At 30.0% G+C, this 19128-nt stretch overlaps 1 protein-coding gene across 1 annotated transcript; it reads left to right on the top strand.

Annotated features, from left to right (window-relative positions):
* The first annotated feature begins 861 nt into the window (after positions 1 to 861).
* Positions 862 to 2395, top strand: LOC108195347 (uclacyanin-3). The gene is made up of 2 exons (XM_017362310.2): positions 862 to 1101; positions 1835 to 2395. The coding sequence occupies exons 1-2, from the start codon at positions 945 to 947 to the stop codon at positions 2266 to 2268; spliced, it is 591 nt and encodes a 196-aa protein (XP_017217799.1). The 5' UTR covers positions 862 to 944; the 3' UTR covers positions 2269 to 2395.
* Positions 2396 to 19128: the final 16733 nt, after the last annotated feature.

Raw genomic sequence — 19128 nt, 5'->3', positions numbered from 1 at the left:
TTAGTATTTGTATTACATCGAGAATTTTATAATATAAATTTATTTAATCGTACAAATATTAACTTGAAACATTAATATACTTTTTATAGACAGTCATAAAATTATTTTATTCTATAAATATTAATATTGGATCATTAATATAATTTTTATAGGCCGCCGCAACGCGCGGATTCTCAACTAGTTATAAAAAACATTTCAAAAATCACCCTGTGTCATCAATGGACGCAATGAGAGAAATCGTCCAATTACAGAACTAAGGTGGAAAATGGTAGTAAGATATAATACATCAAGTTATTCCATTCATATTTCATGACTATGCTTTGACAGAGTAACAAATGCTATTTTGCAACTCATCCTTATAAATATAATAATTTCCTTATCAAATCCTCCCTCCGTCCCCCAAAATTGTATACGCAGGAGAGCGGCACCCACTTTAATATTTTTATACTTTTATATATTATTTTTAAATTTTTTTTTGAATAAAAATTTAACTATTACATTTTTATTTAGAAAAAAAAAACTTAAATTAATTATAAACTAAAGTGCGTGTCAAATAATAAACATATGGAATTCAGGGCGGAGGGAGTACTAGAACTACAAACATTCCAAAGAAGAAAATAACCAAAATATTAGGTACCATGGGTAGTTGGTATCCCTTATATATATAAGCCAGCTTAAAAGTCAGCTGAGATACCACAAGAAAAAGTCCAAATACATTAGGTATAAGCTAAGAAATGATGCGGTGGCTCTGCATATTATAAGACTAGAGTGGTTGGAACAATTTTGATGACCGCCCAGCATAATAATCTCGCAAATACTAATAATATCTTACATGTGTTTAATATAAAATAGCCCTGTTCCAGCACAGAACTTGACTCCCTCTATATATACATTGTCTTCTGCATTGCTCAATTTGTACATTTCTCTTCATTTCAATCTTAAAAATGGGTTTTGCATCAGTTTTTCTTGTTCTTAGTCTGTTGGCAGTTCCTGCAGTGTACGGTGTTGATCATACCGTCGGAGGCTCCGGTGGCTGGGACCAAGGGGTGGATTTCACCACTTGGGCTGCCGGTGAGAAATTCGTTGTTGGTGACAATCTCGGTAAGTTGGCCATAAACAATTACTCCCTCTGTCCCATTTAATTGTATACGTTTCTTTTTAACTGCTCGACACGTATTTCAATGCTCTTGTAAAACATAGTTCCGTAACTTATTTTTGAGATTTTCTTTTTTTGAATAAAAATATAACATCTAAACTTTAATTCAGAAAAATAAAATTTTAAAAATAAATTATACAACTACACTTTAGAGGAGCATTAAAGTCCGTGCCGCGTCCCCGTCCCCCAATATATACTACTCAGGGGGACGGAGGGAGTATATATATGATATAGACATTCAACTCTAACAACTTATCGTACCAACGAACTCTTGGTTCAGTGATCTCTCCCTGGTTCTTTTTACACTATAGATATCGAGGGTTAGAACCTTGTCAAGTACTCCTTTCGTCTCATTCAGATGTTTTTATTTGGATTGGGCACGCAAGTTAAGAAAATAGATAAAATAAGAATGAAAAGTAAGGATAGTTACGATATTTAATTTATAAAATAGGAATAGTGGAAAGAAGTAGCGGGAGTAGTTGATTTTTATATTATAAATTTTATTATATTAATTTGATAAGTTTTGAAATAAAAAGAATTTGATGAGACATGGAAATGGTTGGGACAGAGGGAGTAGAATATTTGCACCAAGAGTCACATTGAGATGCAATGTTGCATGCTTAGAAATAATTGTTCTGCATAAACTGACTAGTGACTCTGTTTTGCATTGATCAACAGTATTCACCTACGGATCTTCACACAGCGTGGATGAAGTGAGTGCATCAGACTACAGCTCGTGTTCTTCCAGCAATCCAATAAAATCATATACCGGAGGCAAAAACACTGTTGCATTAACAAAGACCGGTCCAATTTATTTTCTGTGTCCATCCTTCGGCCACTGCGCTGGTGGCATGAAAGTAACCATCACCGTCTCAGCAGCCTCCACCCCCACTCCCTCCACGCCAACGCCCACCACTCCATCGACACCAAGTCCCACCACCCCGTCAACGCCTTCAACTCCACCTAAGGAAGACACACCGCCTGCCAGTCCCGGTACACCACCGGCTCCAAAAGAGACGCCTAATGGTGCAGGTGGTGGCCTGGGTGACATGAACAAGTTGGTGGTGGGAGTTTGTGTTGGTTTTGCAGGTCTGATGGGGCTTATGGGCTAGGAAAGAGGCAGTGCTATGGTTGAGTTACATTGTTGTAACATGTATTTGTTTGAGTTTATTTATTGTGTTGTGATATGTAGATTGATTCATTTGATCAATAAAATTTACTTTTGTTCAAAAAATTAAAGGCCGGCCTGTATATTTCTTCATGCTCATTTGGTTCAGAATGACATAATCGAGACTCGACTCGACTCGTAGATGTGAAATGGAAGATAATACAAATTTCATTTCATTTTTGTATGAAATCATTCTCAATATTGCTTTGGGATTATGGTTATTTCATCGAGTAATATTATGTTTATGTCATGACGTTGAAAACATTTTAATATGAAAAATGCTTGGTGCACATAATTTTGTACAAAAATATGTACAATAATGACATGTGATGTATTTTAATTGGAATAGCCTCTGCATGGTCCACCTTAGCAGGACAAGCACTAAAGTCATTCAGGCCACCTTCTCTTAATTACTTCGGTCTTGGTTCAAATTTCCTTGAGCTTTCCATCTAGACCATAATCCCTTTCCATAACAAGGTTAATTCCTTCATCTACGTATCTTGTTATGCTATGGTCTCCTCACCATAGATTGGTGTAGCACTCATCTCAAACACTTTCCAGAACCCAACTAGCTGTGATGGTTGTACTCTCTTCCTCTGAGAAAATGGCTTCAAATCAAACTCAAGTAAAATTTACAAACAACTTATCATCATCTTTAATATTGTATTTAGTAGGGGAGAGGGAATGGATAAAATTAATGGGAAGCAATGGAGGTAAGAGTGAAGATTTCAAAAAATATGAGGGAGAGCAAATTTTTTATAATGAGATTTGGGAGGAAGATGATAAGCATAGGGGAGATGGAGCATTCCTTTTGAAATTGGGAGGTTTGAGCTCTAAGTTAAGCGGATAAGAATGGGATGAAGAGAGGAATGAATATTTTGAACATTTACACGTAATATTTAGATTTTATCAAATTTATTTATTATTTATATTTAATTAAAACAAATAAAATAATTGTATAATAAAAATAAATTAGTAAATAAATTTGATAAAATATAAGTATATTATCATAAATACTAGAAATTTTACTTGGTCGTGGTAACATTTAAAAACAATGTCTAAAATTATATAAATAATATTTTTACTGCTTGAACTCATTTTTCGGGGTATTTTTTTTAATTTAATATAACTTTAATAATTCAAAAGATATCCCCTTAAGACCGGTGAATGAAGTAATATATGACCTCCACTTCACCATTTTGATATTTAATCTCTTTATAATTATAGAGACATGTATAAAAAAAAAAATTTATCTCGGAATTTTAGTTAGTTTATGTCTCTATTTATTTCGAACAAGGAAGTCTTTGTTTATGTCGTAATATATCGGCTTATACAAAGTTATCTTTAACTTGGAAATAAAACGGACTAACTTGCAAATATTTGATAAGAAAACGTTTGTTTATATCTCTTTATAATTATAGGGAGATTTATAAAGTAGCTAGCTTGCAACTCGGAATAAGAGTTAGTTTTAGTTGCTTAATATTTCAAATAAAGAAGTTTATTATTTATGTGGTTTTTTTAAACGTAGGAATCCGCTGCCGCTACACTACAAGTGCGCACCGGATAAATTCACGAGCTCACGCAATAACCTGCAAACCACGTGATAACTTTCAACTTATACAAATCGGCTTCAACTCTGAAATAAAAAGGAACCGTTTAGTAAATATTTAATAAGCAAGTTTTTGTTTATACTTTATACCTCTATATGAGATTTATACAAATTATTTTTTTTTGAAGAGAATGAGATAATTCAATAAATAACAATAATACGGCATCTACAAGAATAATCGAGTCGAACAAACATAGAATAAATTAACATGCCCGTCTTCATACCCAAAATGAGACAAATAAGCGATGTTGAAATTGACAATGGTATATTTATAGATTCTTGCTCTGTGTTCACCATTTTTTCCAAAAAAACCGTTTGAGTTATCAACCACAAATGCAATTCCTGAAAGGCTTTTATTGATAAATCCAAACCAACTCTCACAAAAGGAGAGAAAAATCAAACACTCTCACCAGGGAGAGAGAAATCAAACTATTTTTAAAACACACGGGAGAAAATCCAACTGCAAACTAAAACGAACAGATCTGCACCACGAACCTACCCTAGGAGATAATCGATCCATTCACAAATACAAAAAATCCTTTGGAAGCGAATAATAACGAAAATCAAAAGTTTCGGCGATATGGATCTCAGAAAACTTTACCCAAAGATGGAGATTTTTAAGAAAATTAATGAAACAAGCAAAAAAAACCAACGAACAAAAGGATTTGGGCTTTCCATCGGAAAACCGATTGAAGCCCCGTGGAATGAGAAGAGAGGAAGGCGGCTAGAGAGAATAGAGACAAGAGGCTAGGGTTTGCACCCCGTTATGTATTTTTTTGTTGTACAAATTACTTTTAACTCAGAATATGAACTAACTTAATTACTACAACTCAACATGGATATTTGTTTATGTCATATATATCAACTAATACAAAATGTCCTCTACTTGAAATTTTAAGTAAATCAGAGTTGTATTTATTTATAGATAGAAATCTACGGAATATGAATAAACTAATTTATGAGAGAGTAAGATGAAACAAGAACTCTCCTAGATGGGTTTACAAATCTATACTATTACCTACTTATATATAATAAGCGTAAGAGAGATAATTTGGTCGCATGGTCCTTTGGTCTAAAAGCTTATCATCCGTTGGATCGTATATTGAACAAATAAGCACCGTTAGATTAGAACAAAATTAATTTCTGTTTTATAAGGCAACTGATATCTACTTGCATTTTAATTCCTTTTCTGAATCCAAAACAAATTCTGTCTTTCAAGTGTTTTTGATTTTTTTTATTAAATCGCATTATAATAATTCTAAAATACATTTATATTAGAACACATATTTTTAACCCCTTTTCTTAATCCAAGACAAATTATGTCTTCTACTTGCATGCATGTTTATGATTTATTTTTTTAGTCAAAAACAAATTACAACCAAAATCTTCGAAACATAAAATTTGTCAAGATCTTCTATATAAACTACCTCATCTTAACCCCATTCTTGCGTCTTCTTCTTCAAAGATTTTAACTTGGAAATCTCCCGATGTTTCTTTTGGCCTCAATCTTAACAAAGTTTGCAACGGTTCTTTTTTCCCCAAACTTCTCCACCAAACTCACAAAGGTAATTAGCTTCTCTTTTTTTTTTTTACTGCTATTTGATAAATTGCTATGTATTTGTTTTATTAATTTTTTTTGTTTGTCTAAATTATATTGATTTATTCAATTTTTCGTACATAACGACATGGATTTGCATGACGAATCAAATAATATGAATGAAAAACGGAGAATTGAACGTAACAAGGGTCGTAGAGAACGGTACAGACTACGTCAAGAACAAAACAAGCAACAACAGGAACCATGTAAGTAAAGTTTAGCGTGTGATATGTGCATTAAATATGTGTGACATCAAAATTATTGATCTCTGACATGAGAACAATACAGGTAGAGCAGTAGAACAATCAATACACCAATTTTTAATGAAATTAGGTACTTACTCATCAGTCAGTAAATTACTCCAGATGATAGTGTATTGTGTAAATTTCATTTGAAAACCTATGGTCAGTGTATTCTTAATGCAAATGTGTTTTTGAGTTTTTAGTTGGCAAATTAACTTTCCAGTAGGAATATTACCGATCAAATATAAGTGAACTTAAAAAAAAAAAAATTATGAAAAATTTATATTTTGGATTCAATTCAACTAAAATTTAAGATAAATTCTAAACTATACGAACATCATATAAAAATTATATAATTTACAACAGTTCTGACTATGTTTATTGGGTTGTTTATATATGGATTTATAGGCCTCCTTTAATTATAATATGTAAAAAAAATATATATTTTAACATTCTCATTAAAACATATATATTTGACCTAATTTAAAATTAACTATTTGAAGAATTTATTCAGCTGCTAAATAATTTTTTTTATTTAATCACGTTATTCTATCATAATTTTACTTTCAATAAAAATTGGTTAAATCTAAAATATAAATCTTTATTTGACTGAAAAATTTTAATTTATTCTTTGTAAATTAAATTATTTCACACCATCTAAAATATATTCAAAAATTCATAACTAATTAAAAAGCACCGTGCTTTGCACGGGCTATAAGCTAGTACTATTAAAGCCGAAACATTAAAAGTTTGGTCGGTCGGTATTTGGGCCGATATATGGGCCTATCTATATAACTAATTTTTTTTTTAAATTTTGAGCCGAAATACATGCCTGTCTATATAATCAATTATTATTTTTAACTAAGATATGTTACTTTTTTTACCATTAAAGTCGAAACATTGAAAGTTTGATCGGTCGAACTTGGCTTCTGAGCCGAAATACAGGCCTATCTATATAATCAATTATTCTTTTTAACTAAAATATGTTATCTTTTTTACTATTAAAACCAAAACATTAAAAATTTGGTCGGTCGGTACTTGGGCCGAAATATGAGCGTATCTATATAACTAATTATTTTTTTTTTTAATTTTTGGCCGAAATACAGGCCTATCTATAAAATCAATTATTCTTTTTAACTAAAATATTTTAATTTTTTTTACTATTAAAGCCTTAACATTGAAAGTTTGGTCGGTCGGTACTTGGGCTTCTGGGCCGAAATACAGGCCTATCTATATCATCAATTATTCTTTTAAACTAAAATATGTTATCTTTTTTATTATTAAAACTGAAACATTTAAAGTTTGGTCGGTCGGTACTTGAGTCGAAATACGGGCTATCTATAATCTCCCGATGTTTCTTTTGGCCTCAATCTTAACAAAGTTTGCAACGGTTCTTTTTTCCCCAAACTTCTCCACCAAACTCACAAAGGTAATTAGCTTCTCTTTTTTTTTTTTACTGCTATTTGATAAATTGCTATGTATTTGTTTTATTAATTTTTTTTGTTTGTCTAAATTATATTGATTTATTCAATTTTTCGTACATAACGACATGGATTTGCATGACGAATCAAATAATATGAATGAAAAACGGAGAATTGAACGTAACAAGGGTCGTAGAGAACGGTACAGACTACGTCAAGAACAAAACAAGCAACAACAGGAACCATGTAAGTAAAGTTTAGCGTGTGATATGTGCATTAAATATGTGTGACATCAAAATTATTGATCTCTGACATGAGAACAATACAGGTAGAGCAGTAGAACAATCAATACACCAATTTTTAATGAAATTAGGTACTTACTCATCAGTCAGTAAATTACTCCAGATGATAGTGTATTGTGTAAATTTCATTTGAAAACCTATGGTCAGTGTATTCTTAATGCAAATGTGTTTTTGAGTTTTTAGTTGGCAAATTAACTTTCCAGTAGGAATATTACCGATCAAATATAAGTGAACTTAAAAAAAAAAAATTATGAAAAATTTATATTTTGGATTCAATTCAACTAAAATTTAAGATAAATTCTAAACTATACGAACATCATATAAAAATTATATAATTTACAACAGTTCTGACTATGTTTATTGGGTTGTTTATATATGGATTTATAGGCCTCCTTTAATTATAATATGTAAAAAAATATATATTTTAACATTCTCATTAAAACATATATATTTGACCTAATTTAAAATTAACTATTTGAAGAATTTATTCAGCTGCTAAATAATTTTTTTTATTTAATCACGTTATTCTATCATAATTTTACTTTCAATAAAAATTGGTTAAATCTAAAATATAAATCTTTATTTGACTGAAAAATTTTAATTTATTCTTTGTAAATTAAATTATTTCACACCATCTAAAATATATTCAAAAATTCATAACTAATTAAAAAGCACCGTGCTTTGCACGGGCTATAAGCTAGTACTATTAAAGCCGAAACATTAAAAGTTTGGTCGGTCGGTATTTGGGCCGATATATGGGCCTATCTATATAACTAATTTTTTTTTTTAAATTTTGAGCCGAAATACATGCCTGTCTATATAATCAATTATTATTTTTAACTAAGATATGTTACTTTTTTTACCATTAAAGTCGAAACATTGAAAGTTTGATCGGTCGAACTTGGCTTCTGAGCCGAAATACAGGCCTATCTATATAATCAATTATTCTTTTTAACTAAAATATGTTATCTTTTTTACTATTAAAACCAAAACATTAAAAATTTGGTCGGTCGGTACTTGGGCCGAAATATGAGCGTATCTATATAACTAATTATTTTTTTTTTAATTTTTGGCCGAAATACAGGCCTATCTATAAAATCAATTATTCTTTTTAACTAAAATATTTTAATTTTTTTTACTATTAAAGCCTTAACATTGAAAGTTTGGTCGGTCGGTACTTGGGCTTCTGGGCCGAAATACAGGCCTATCTATATCATCAATTATTCTTTTAAACTAAAATATGTTATCTTTTTTATTATTAAAACTGAAACATTTAAAGTTTGGTCGGTCGGTACTTGAGTCGAAATACGGGCTATCTATATAACTAATTATTATTTTTAACTTTAGGCCGAAATACAGACCTATCTATGTAATCAATCACGCGGTATTCTTTTTAACTAAAATATTTTATCTTTTTTTACTATTAAAGCTGAAACATTGAAAGTTTAGTCACTCGGTACTTGAGCTGAAATACGGATCTATCTAAATAACTAATTATTTTTTTTAACTTTGGGTGGAAATACAGCCCTATCTATATAAACAAATATCTTTTTAACTAAATTATGTTATCTTCTTTATATTTTCTAACTAAAAAACTCAATCTTCTAAATGAACATAGAGGAATATAGTAATTATCTTTTTAACTAAAACAAATTATCGTCTGTTAAATCAAATTATAACAAATTATCCATAGACATCCTTAATTTATAACAAATTATAATATATTTTTTATCGTCTATTAAATCAAAACAGTAAAAATTAGATTATCATTATGGATCAGTATTTGAATTACGCTTCTCTTTAACTTATAATATGTTTTATACTATATTATTAACTATTAATAACTAAATATTAAAACGCTGATTGGGTTGTTTCTATCTGGGTTCACGGGTCTCCTCAAATTATAATCCCTCCGTTCTTAAATATCTGCCTTTTGACTTTTTGGCACGCATGTTAAAGTGTTTTGAATTTATAGTAAAAATATTATTTTTAAATTTCTTTTTCTGAATAAAAATTTTATATCAATACTTTTATTCATAAAAAGAAATATTTGAAAATAACATTTCTAGCTATGTGGTCAAAATATCTTAAAATGTGTGCGAAAAAGTCAAAAGGCAGATATTCAAGAACGGAGGGAGTAACATGTAAAAAAAATTATTTTAACATTATCATTAAAAAATTATATATTTGACCTAATTATAAATTAACTATTTGAAGGAATTAACTATTAAGAATTTATTTAGCTGCTAAATAAAAGTTTTTTTTAGTAACATTATTCTATCACAATTTTACTTTTAATAAAATTCATTAAATCTAAAATATATGCGATAAAATAACAAATATTAAAACCGCCCGTGCATTGCACGGGTTTTAATCTAGTTATGTATAATAACAAGATTTGACAAATTAAGCACTAAACAAAAAAAAATTTAAACTAACAAAATATTTGCGCTATTAACCTTAAGCACTAACATTAATATTAACTAACTTATCACGATTGACATTTCACAGGCTCAAACCCCTCTTAAATAAAAGAGAGAGTTACAAGATATACAAGTTAGGATTGAAATCGAAAAACACACCAAAATGAACACGAAAAGTCACCGGAAAAATGGCTGAAGTAAGGACTTTAAAAACTGATATATGGGTTTCTTGGGACACTTAGTCACTTCTAAGAAGTGATCTTTGAGTTGCTTAAAGAAGTGTTACAAGGTGTGTGAGATTTGAGAAAAGAAAACCTTTAAAACTTATTTACATATATATATGAGGTAATTGCATATCGCACCCCCTAACTATCGTTCAAAAACGATATTGTACCCATACTTTGAGAAACTCAACTCGCACCCCTTATCTTTACAGTTCAAACCCGAGATGCACCCCTCTGCCGTTAACTCCGTTAAGTCACTGTACAAGTAATTGCAAATCGGACCCCCTAACTTACGTTCAAAAACGATATTGTGCCCATACTTTTGGAAACTCAAATCGCACAACCTATTTTTACATTTCAAGAACGATATGCACCCCCTTTGCTAACTTCCGTTAAAATACTCCATCCGTCTCAATTTACATGTCCTTTTTGCTTTTCGAGAAGTCAAATTGACTAATTTTTGACCAACTATTTGAAAATATTTATTTATTATTTTAGGAAATAGAAAGTTACATATTAATATAGACTAAATTCACTTCTTGGTGATATATTTTTTTTAATTTTTTTTTAATTAAGATATCCCCAAGTCAAAATGATTTTACATATCAAATTATTTTAAATTTTTAGTGGTATGTGTATTAAGTACTTAAAATATAAACTATTTTAAATATAAAAATAAATATTATGTGATATTTTTTATAAAATATACACTTTTATCAAACAAAAATTTGATATGTAAAATCATTTTGACTTGGGGATAGCTTAATTAAACAAAAATTTTTTAAAAAAAATCATCAAAAAAGTAAATCTAATTTATTTTAATATGTAACTTTCTATTTCCTAAAATAATAAATAAATATTTTCTAATAGTCGGTCAAAATTAGTCAATTTGACCCCGCGAAAAGTAAAAAGGACATGTAAATTGAGACGGAAGGAGTATTTTAACGGAAGTTAACGGAATTTAACGGAATTTAACGGAAGGGGTGCGTTTTGTTCGTGAAATGTAAAGATAGGGGGTGCGAGTTGAGTTTCTCAAAGTATGGGTACAATATCGTTTTTGAACGATACTTAGGGGGTGCGATATGCAATTACCTCTATATATATATATATATATATATATATATATATATATATATATATATATATATATATATATATATATATATATAGGGTTGAGTTCCAGAGAGACCCTTCATCTCAAGAGACCTAAGAGACCACATCTAGACCGTTGATTAACTAGTATTTTAATACATTACTAAATACATCCTTTCAATGGCATTCCAGTAAATATATAGTATAATGAAGGCTTTCACATTGTATTCTAGCTACCTGCATACGGTCTAATTATTTTTATATGGTATGTTGCTAATATTTAGGGATTGCATTATCTTTTCTATTTTGGAAAGAAATCATTGACATTTATTACATTATGAATTCAAATTAAACACTGAATACTCTATTATTATACAATCATCTTTAATCTAGCCAAATTTGGTAAGATTTGTCCTTTTATTATATTAGTTAGAGTATATATCATAATTCTTTGGATTCGTCTAAAGAACACTAATTTAAACTTCGATTATTTTTTTTTGTTCTTTTAATATTTTTAGAACATTTACGTTCAAGATGTTATTATGATCCTATGACAGAATTCAAAACACTTGATATAGAACACAATGTTTGCAAAAAAAAATATTATTAGATCTCTCATTAGAACCTTGTATTTTAGAACACCTCAATCAATCTCCATAATAATCAAATTAATAAATCTCTATCAGTAAATTTTAAAATAAACACAACCGTGTAGTTTTTTGAGAACACCTTAATGAATCTCCATATTAATCAAAATAAGGAATCTCTATTAGTAGATATTAAAAAAACACAACTATGCATTTTTATTCTATTGCAACGTAGCACCTTAAAGAATCTCTACAAAAGAACATATTGAATTAATATTTGAAAATTTTAAGATAGTAGGTAAAATATACTATAACTGTAACGAAAGTATGAGATATTGCAGATATTACAAGTTGAACTCTATTGATATTGTTGTAATTTTAATTTTTTAATCGTAATATTTAAATATAATTATTCTTATCACTTTCACGAACACGTTATGGAATCTCCATATAAATTAAACGTTAGATTTTTAATACAAACTTTTTCAAATCTCTATTCACCTTCCCAAAAGTCCAGATAAATTTTCTCACTTTTTTAATAATAATAAATTTATGAGAGATTAATTTGAATATCTAGTGAAATATTTTTTTTAAATTTTATAACGTCAATATCTAAAAGAATTAAAAATATATTAACTACTTTTAATTGATGGTAAAAGGACATTATTGATTTTATTATGTATTCGAAAATTATTAAAAGTAGGAATTCAACTAAAAGTAAACAAAAATGAAAAATTCTTAACACTCCCTTTACGAACACCTTAACGAATCTCCCTATCATATCTTCTCACCTTAAACCAGCTTTTGTTCTATCAAAAATAATACAAAGAGATTTAATTTTATGTTGTGTATAAGGAACACCTTAAAGAATCTTTTGAATTTAAGTTAATAATTTAATAAAAAGTATAAATTAGACAATAAAATATAGTAATAAGTACAATATATTTTGCGGAAATTACAAGTGAAACCTCATTGATATCATTGTAATTTTTTTTATTTTGATATTAAAATGTATTTATTCTTATCACTGTATGAACAAGTTATGGAATCTCCATAATTAAAATATTAAATAATTAATAGCAACCTTTTCAATTTTCTACGTAAAATTCTTATCATGTTTCTGATAAACACCTTAAAGAATCTTATGTAAAATAATATAGGAGTAAACGTGAACTCATAATAAAGAAGAAAGATAGATAGTTAAATTATGAAAAGATTTGTTCTAATTATGGGAACAATATGCAATCATGATCTTTAAGTTTCTTTAGCAACTGAAGCGTGTGTTTTGCAATTATGGAAGATTGTGACACATAGTAATAAAACTGATTAGCATTTTAATATGGTAATAATGCTGATTGAATACACATTTATTATGTATATGGAAATCGTATTAAAAATTTACAAATACTATCCTTGCAGTGTTAAATATGTATTAATACTAATATAGATGTATAAAATTTAAGCCATAGGATCAGATAATAATCAATGGTCAGATGCATGGTCTCTCAGGTCTCTCTCTTAGCTCTGGTCTCTTTTGAACCTACCTCCCCCTATATATATATATATATATATATATATATATATATTGGGATCTATAAGAAAGTATGTTTTATTATATATTAATACTCCCTTGTTAGACCATCTCGTCATCATTCTACTTTAAAGCATCTCCAATAGGAGATTCCAAGAGGGGTGCCAATGTCATGTGACATGACATGGACCGACACTCTCGTTAGCTATCCATTGGAGATTTGGGGTGCTATTGGGGGTGCCAAGTGAGTTGGCATGTGTGCCACTTTGGGGTGCCAAAAGTTGGCAACCCATAAAGTGGGGTGCCAACTTCATTTGTGGTCCCAATAATACATAAAATATTTTTTTGTGATCCCAATAATACCTAAAATATTCTTTCTCTATTAATAAAGTTGGCATCTTGGAGTGCCAACCATTGGAGTGAATTTTGAAAGAAGGGTGCTAAAAATGATTTGGAAGAGTGTGAATATAAAAAATAATATTTTGAGTTATGTATCAAAATTAGCGCCCCTTAAAGGTGCCAACATTGGGATGCTCTTAGGGAATACTTTATATCAAGTATGTAGTGGCAAACAAATGTCTATTCCTTTCTCTGCTATTTAATAATATTGTTTTCTATCAGCATGCTGAAGTTGTGCATCCGAGACCTTCATATGCTGCGCTTATGAATCATATATGAGATCTAAGTTTGTTGATGATCTTAGGAGGAGTCCAACATTTCAGACGTTAAGGGGTATTTTTGATCTTGATATGGTAGATACTAACATGGTTGTATTAGATTGTCGAATGCCTTTAACAGAGAGAACCACATTGTTGTTGAATGATGACTGTCCCGTTTTTAACAAGGGAGATGGAAGTTCCATTCGTCTCGCGATGTTGCAAGTTAGAGTGCAAGATTATATATTGCCAACGACATTTAAATAATATGAATATTAAATTTATGTTGTGCAACGGTAAAAAATTACATTGAGATGAATATCAACACCATCTTCTATTACAGCCTAGCCTATATAAGTTGTTTAACTCATTCCTCTATTCTGGGTCAGACGTTTATTCTCTTTATTAATATTTCTCCATCTATTTCATCAATTAATTTGATTTGTTTCTTTGTTTCAATAATGATTTTTCTTTGATTATTACGAATGAAATTCAAAGAAACTGTGAGTCATGTTAAAGCTCAGGACATGATATATTTAGTAGAGTGTCAATCTTTAGCAAAGAAGACCAAGTCAATCTTTGAAACCATATTATATGACAACAAGAGGGTATCAGTACTGATGGACTGAGATGATTCTGAAATAATTGTTAGGAGTAGGAATGGTGATTTTATTTCGGCAAGAATATTTAGTATGCGCAGGAATCTTGATATATAGTAAAGCCGAAAGAAAATCAATTTTTTTTCATAATATGATATTCTTAATGATAAACAAAGTAGCGTGGAAGAAGCCGACAATATATTCGTGTTCGATGATCAAATGTCTATTCCTTTCTTTGCTATTCAATAATATTGTTTTCTATCAGAATGCTGAAGTTGTGCATCCGAGACCTTCATATGCTGCACTTATGAAACATATATGAGATCTAAGTTTGTTGATGATCTTAGGAGGAGTCCAACATTCGGACGTTAGGAGGTATTTTTGATCTTGATATGGTAGATACTAACATGGTTGTATTAGATTGTCGAATGCTTTTAACAGAGAGAACCACATTGTTGTTGAATGATGACTGGTCTGACTGTCCCGTTTTTAACAAGGGAGATGGAAGTTTCATTCGTCTCGCGATGTTGCAAGTTAGAGTGCAAGATTATATGTTACCAACGACGTTTAAATAATATGAATATTAAATTTATGTTATGAAACGGTAAAAAAATTACATAAAGATGAATATTAAAATTTTGTTTTCTATGTTATCATTTTCGTATTAAACTAATTTAAATGAAAAAATTGAAAATGTTACTAATATAAAAGATGATTTTAAAGTTGATTTTCACATAACCATTCAAAGAATTAATATAAACCGATTAATCACCATTATAAAAATATTATATAGGACCCGCGTACTTTCGGAGCTGGATCGGCCAACCTTAACGAAGGAAGTAAGGATGAAATTAGAAAGAGGTGGTACCGAGACTAGAGTTGAGAAAATGAGTAATGCTAAAAAGTGGACTCACAATCAGGGGTGGATCATGAGGTAAAAATCAGGATAGATCATTCGGTAGTACAAGGTATGTTCCCTTTTGCCGGCTGAACAACTATTTTATAATATTTTTATTATATTATGTATTCGTATGTTTACTAAATGTTCTCGATGATAATGTGAAAAAAGGTTTGTGAGTTGTTGACCATCAGCTTATAGCATATTGCTATTTGTGAGTGTCATGTAGAAGTTTAGATAACAGAAATTATCAATATAACTTAGTCAGATAAGCCTGTGACAAAAGGTCCACCGCTAATTCTAAAAGCTTAGGAACAATGTCAACAGTTCAATAAAAGAATTCACATGTCTGAACTTCAATGAACACCTCTTTTTTATCATATCGCACCTCAATTCAGTATCTCATGCAGGTATCTACCAAACATGAGGACAGTGCCGAGTATATTTTTCACAATTGTCCTAAAAGTACTACTTCCTAAAATTATTTTATAAGAGCATCTTCAAGAGGCTCTTAGTCTTCTTTTCAAAAATAATATAAGTAAACGACTCTTATTTACTTAATACATTGTCGTCTCCAAGGCTACTACATATTCTCATTCCTTGCTTATTTTTATCTTGGTCTTTTCTTCAAAAATAATATAAGTAAACGACTATTACTTACTTAAGACATTGTTGTCTACAAGGGTACTACATATTCTCATTCCTTGCTTATTTTTATTTTTATTGTTAAAGTTAATGTTTATTGTAATAGTGGATGGAAAGAGAAATATAGAAAAATGTGAATGGAAAAGTTAATTTATTAATAAGAGTGAAATAGGGAGAAGAGAGAGGCTCTCTTTTCGTAGTGAGGATGAAAAAGCTCCTAGTAATTTGAAGAACCATTAGGAGTTTTTTGTAGCACTGTTTTGTACATGAAACCAAAAATTTTTTAACTTACGAGCCTAAATGAGAAGGCTCTTGAAAATGTTCTAAACAATCAGACTCTATTTGTTTGACAAGAAATAACTTAACTTTAATATTAACACCTTCAAAATATCCAACGGTTTGGTAAACACATCAAATACGATATGTAATCATTGTTTTGATTATCAGAAACAACAATCGAAAAAGTTCAAGATTTAGAAGATTAATCAATCTGATTTTTCTTTTATATACAACTAACTATAATTTCGTTCGAACTGTCAAATATCCGATAAGTAGGTAGATCCTCAAAATTAAATGGACTCTGATAGTCACTGATCCGTTAACAAGCCTTACAGGCTCCTAAAATTTATTTGAGTATCTTACTATTTCATTAGATTTGGTGGAATTCATTATCTCTCTTTTCCGTTCGTTATTGTAATATGTTAAAATGAAACTTCTTGTCCTACTTGAATCAGATATATGTTCTTAGTCCGTTTTTTTGGGAAGCTGGCATATCCTTGCTGAAAATTTTTTTTAATATATATTATTCTATAGTTTACGATTATCTATCTACCTTTTTTAACCTTCAAGTTGGGAAGTTTATACCTACAAGCACCGGACAACAACAATACTAGTAGAAAACCTAATTCATTTAAAGATGTGCTATGAACTCAACCAAAACAGTTGAAATAGCTCCTAGAGAACAGAGATATCATAGTGATTGAGATTAGTAGGAATTTCCGAAAGAGCACATGAATATTGATATCTTCATAATTCCGAGAGTTTGATGTTTTCAATTGCAACATGCAGTTATATTAGACTCGTCCATGAATCCAAGTGGATATGAGGTGTTTCCAAGTTGAATTAAGCTAGATCTATAGGTCTGTAAGTTGATTATGTGATTTCTGGAGGTTTTGAATGAAGAAAAAAATAGAAATTTATGAAATAGCTGGAAATTATGGCTGGAATTCCGGTTATGTGATATCTATAGATTCAGAGTAGAAACTGAAAGAAGAAATATGTGTGTGTGTTGTTTATAATATATATATACATACATACATACATATAGGCAATTGCTCAAATACAAACCACTAAAATAAAAACTAAAATACAAACCATGAGAAACTATACCTAAATGACATCACCCACCCCCTATATGTCATCACCCACCTAGGGCCCACCCTCGCCCCCACTCAATCCACCAGGGTCCCGCTAGGGCCTTGTCAAGGCTCCTCACAGTCCTTGGACAGGTTCCAAACAGCCTTAAAAGCCAAAACTTGGCCCCACCATGGTCCCGCTAGGTCCCGCCCCTTAGACCCCGTCTAGGCCCATCTCGGGGTCCATCCCCGGTCCCAAAACCCTTATCATTCTACTTAATCGCGTTGGTTTGTATTTAGTTTGTATTGGAATAGGACCCCATATATATATATATATATATATATATATATATATATATATATATATATATATATATATATATATATATATATATATATATATATATATATATATATATATATAGTACTACTCTAATACAAACCAAATTAGAATAAAAACTAAAAACTAGCAGCCCAGTCCAACAGATTTACAGCCCAGCCCAAAATAATTACAAACCCGCGTCTGTTTCTTTTTATGAAAACAAAATTAAAAAAAAAATTACACACGATACACACGCACCCGTTACCACTCTCTCTCTCCACTCTCTCCACTGTTCATCACCAACGAGCTTCAGGTACTGTTTTAATGGCCGATTTCTGAAAGTTTAAGCAACATTCCGACTCTAATTCATCTTTAAATAGCTTTTTTGAAGAATACAAAGGCGACATCACTAAATTTGAATCGGACATTCAAGCTGAGCGAAATCAACAGTAAAATCTTCGAAAACAGGTACGATCTTATAGTTCGTAGCAAAATCTCTACTAAAATATGTATTATGCATCTCGTTTAGTGAATGCATGTTTGATTTTTCGATTTTCTAGGGTTTTATAATATTTTGTCCTAAATACTGACATTCAACTACTAATGTTCTTCATAACAGCTATTATTTAAGTTTATTCACTGTCAAGCTACTTAAAAATGGCTAAAACTAGAGGAGGTATGTTAATTTAGGGTTTTATGTTTTTTTCAAGCTCTCTGTAATTTTTTGTGATATTTGTATGTTGATTTGATGATTATATACTTGTTTATAAGTTAATTTTATGTTGATCTGTTGATTCCTGTTGTTAAGGTAATTTCGTGATATTATGTTGATTTGTATGTTTTCATTCAGATTTGCTTTTAATTGTTGATATGATGTTAGCATTATGATGGTACTAATGTTAGTAAAATTAGTGATAAAATTAGTGATGTTAGCATTATGATTTTAGTAAAATTAGTTATAAAATTGTTAATATGATGTTAGTGATGTTTAAGTTGATTTAGTGATTTCGTGATTTTAGAACGATGCAATCAGCTAGTGTTTTCAGAAAGCTCAGACTAGATTTTACCTAGTGTTAGCTAGCATAAATTGTTGCTCAAACTAAACTTTAGCTAGTGTACAACTTGTTGTGTTGAAATGATGCACTTAGAACAACTAGTTGATTTTAAAATGATGCAAGTAGGTAGTGATATTATGTTGCTCAGACTAGACTTTAGCTAGTGATATTATGTTGATTTGTATGTTTTCATTCAGATTTGCTTTTAATTGTTGATATGATTTTAGCATTATGATGGAACTGATG

Source organism: Daucus carota, chromosome 7, assembly GCF_001625215.2.
Source record: "Daucus carota subsp. sativus chromosome 7, DH1 v3.0, whole genome shotgun sequence".
Classification (NCBI taxonomy): domain Eukaryota; kingdom Viridiplantae; phylum Streptophyta; class Magnoliopsida; order Apiales; family Apiaceae; genus Daucus; species Daucus carota.
This window is presented reverse-complemented; position numbering and strand designations above follow the sequence as displayed.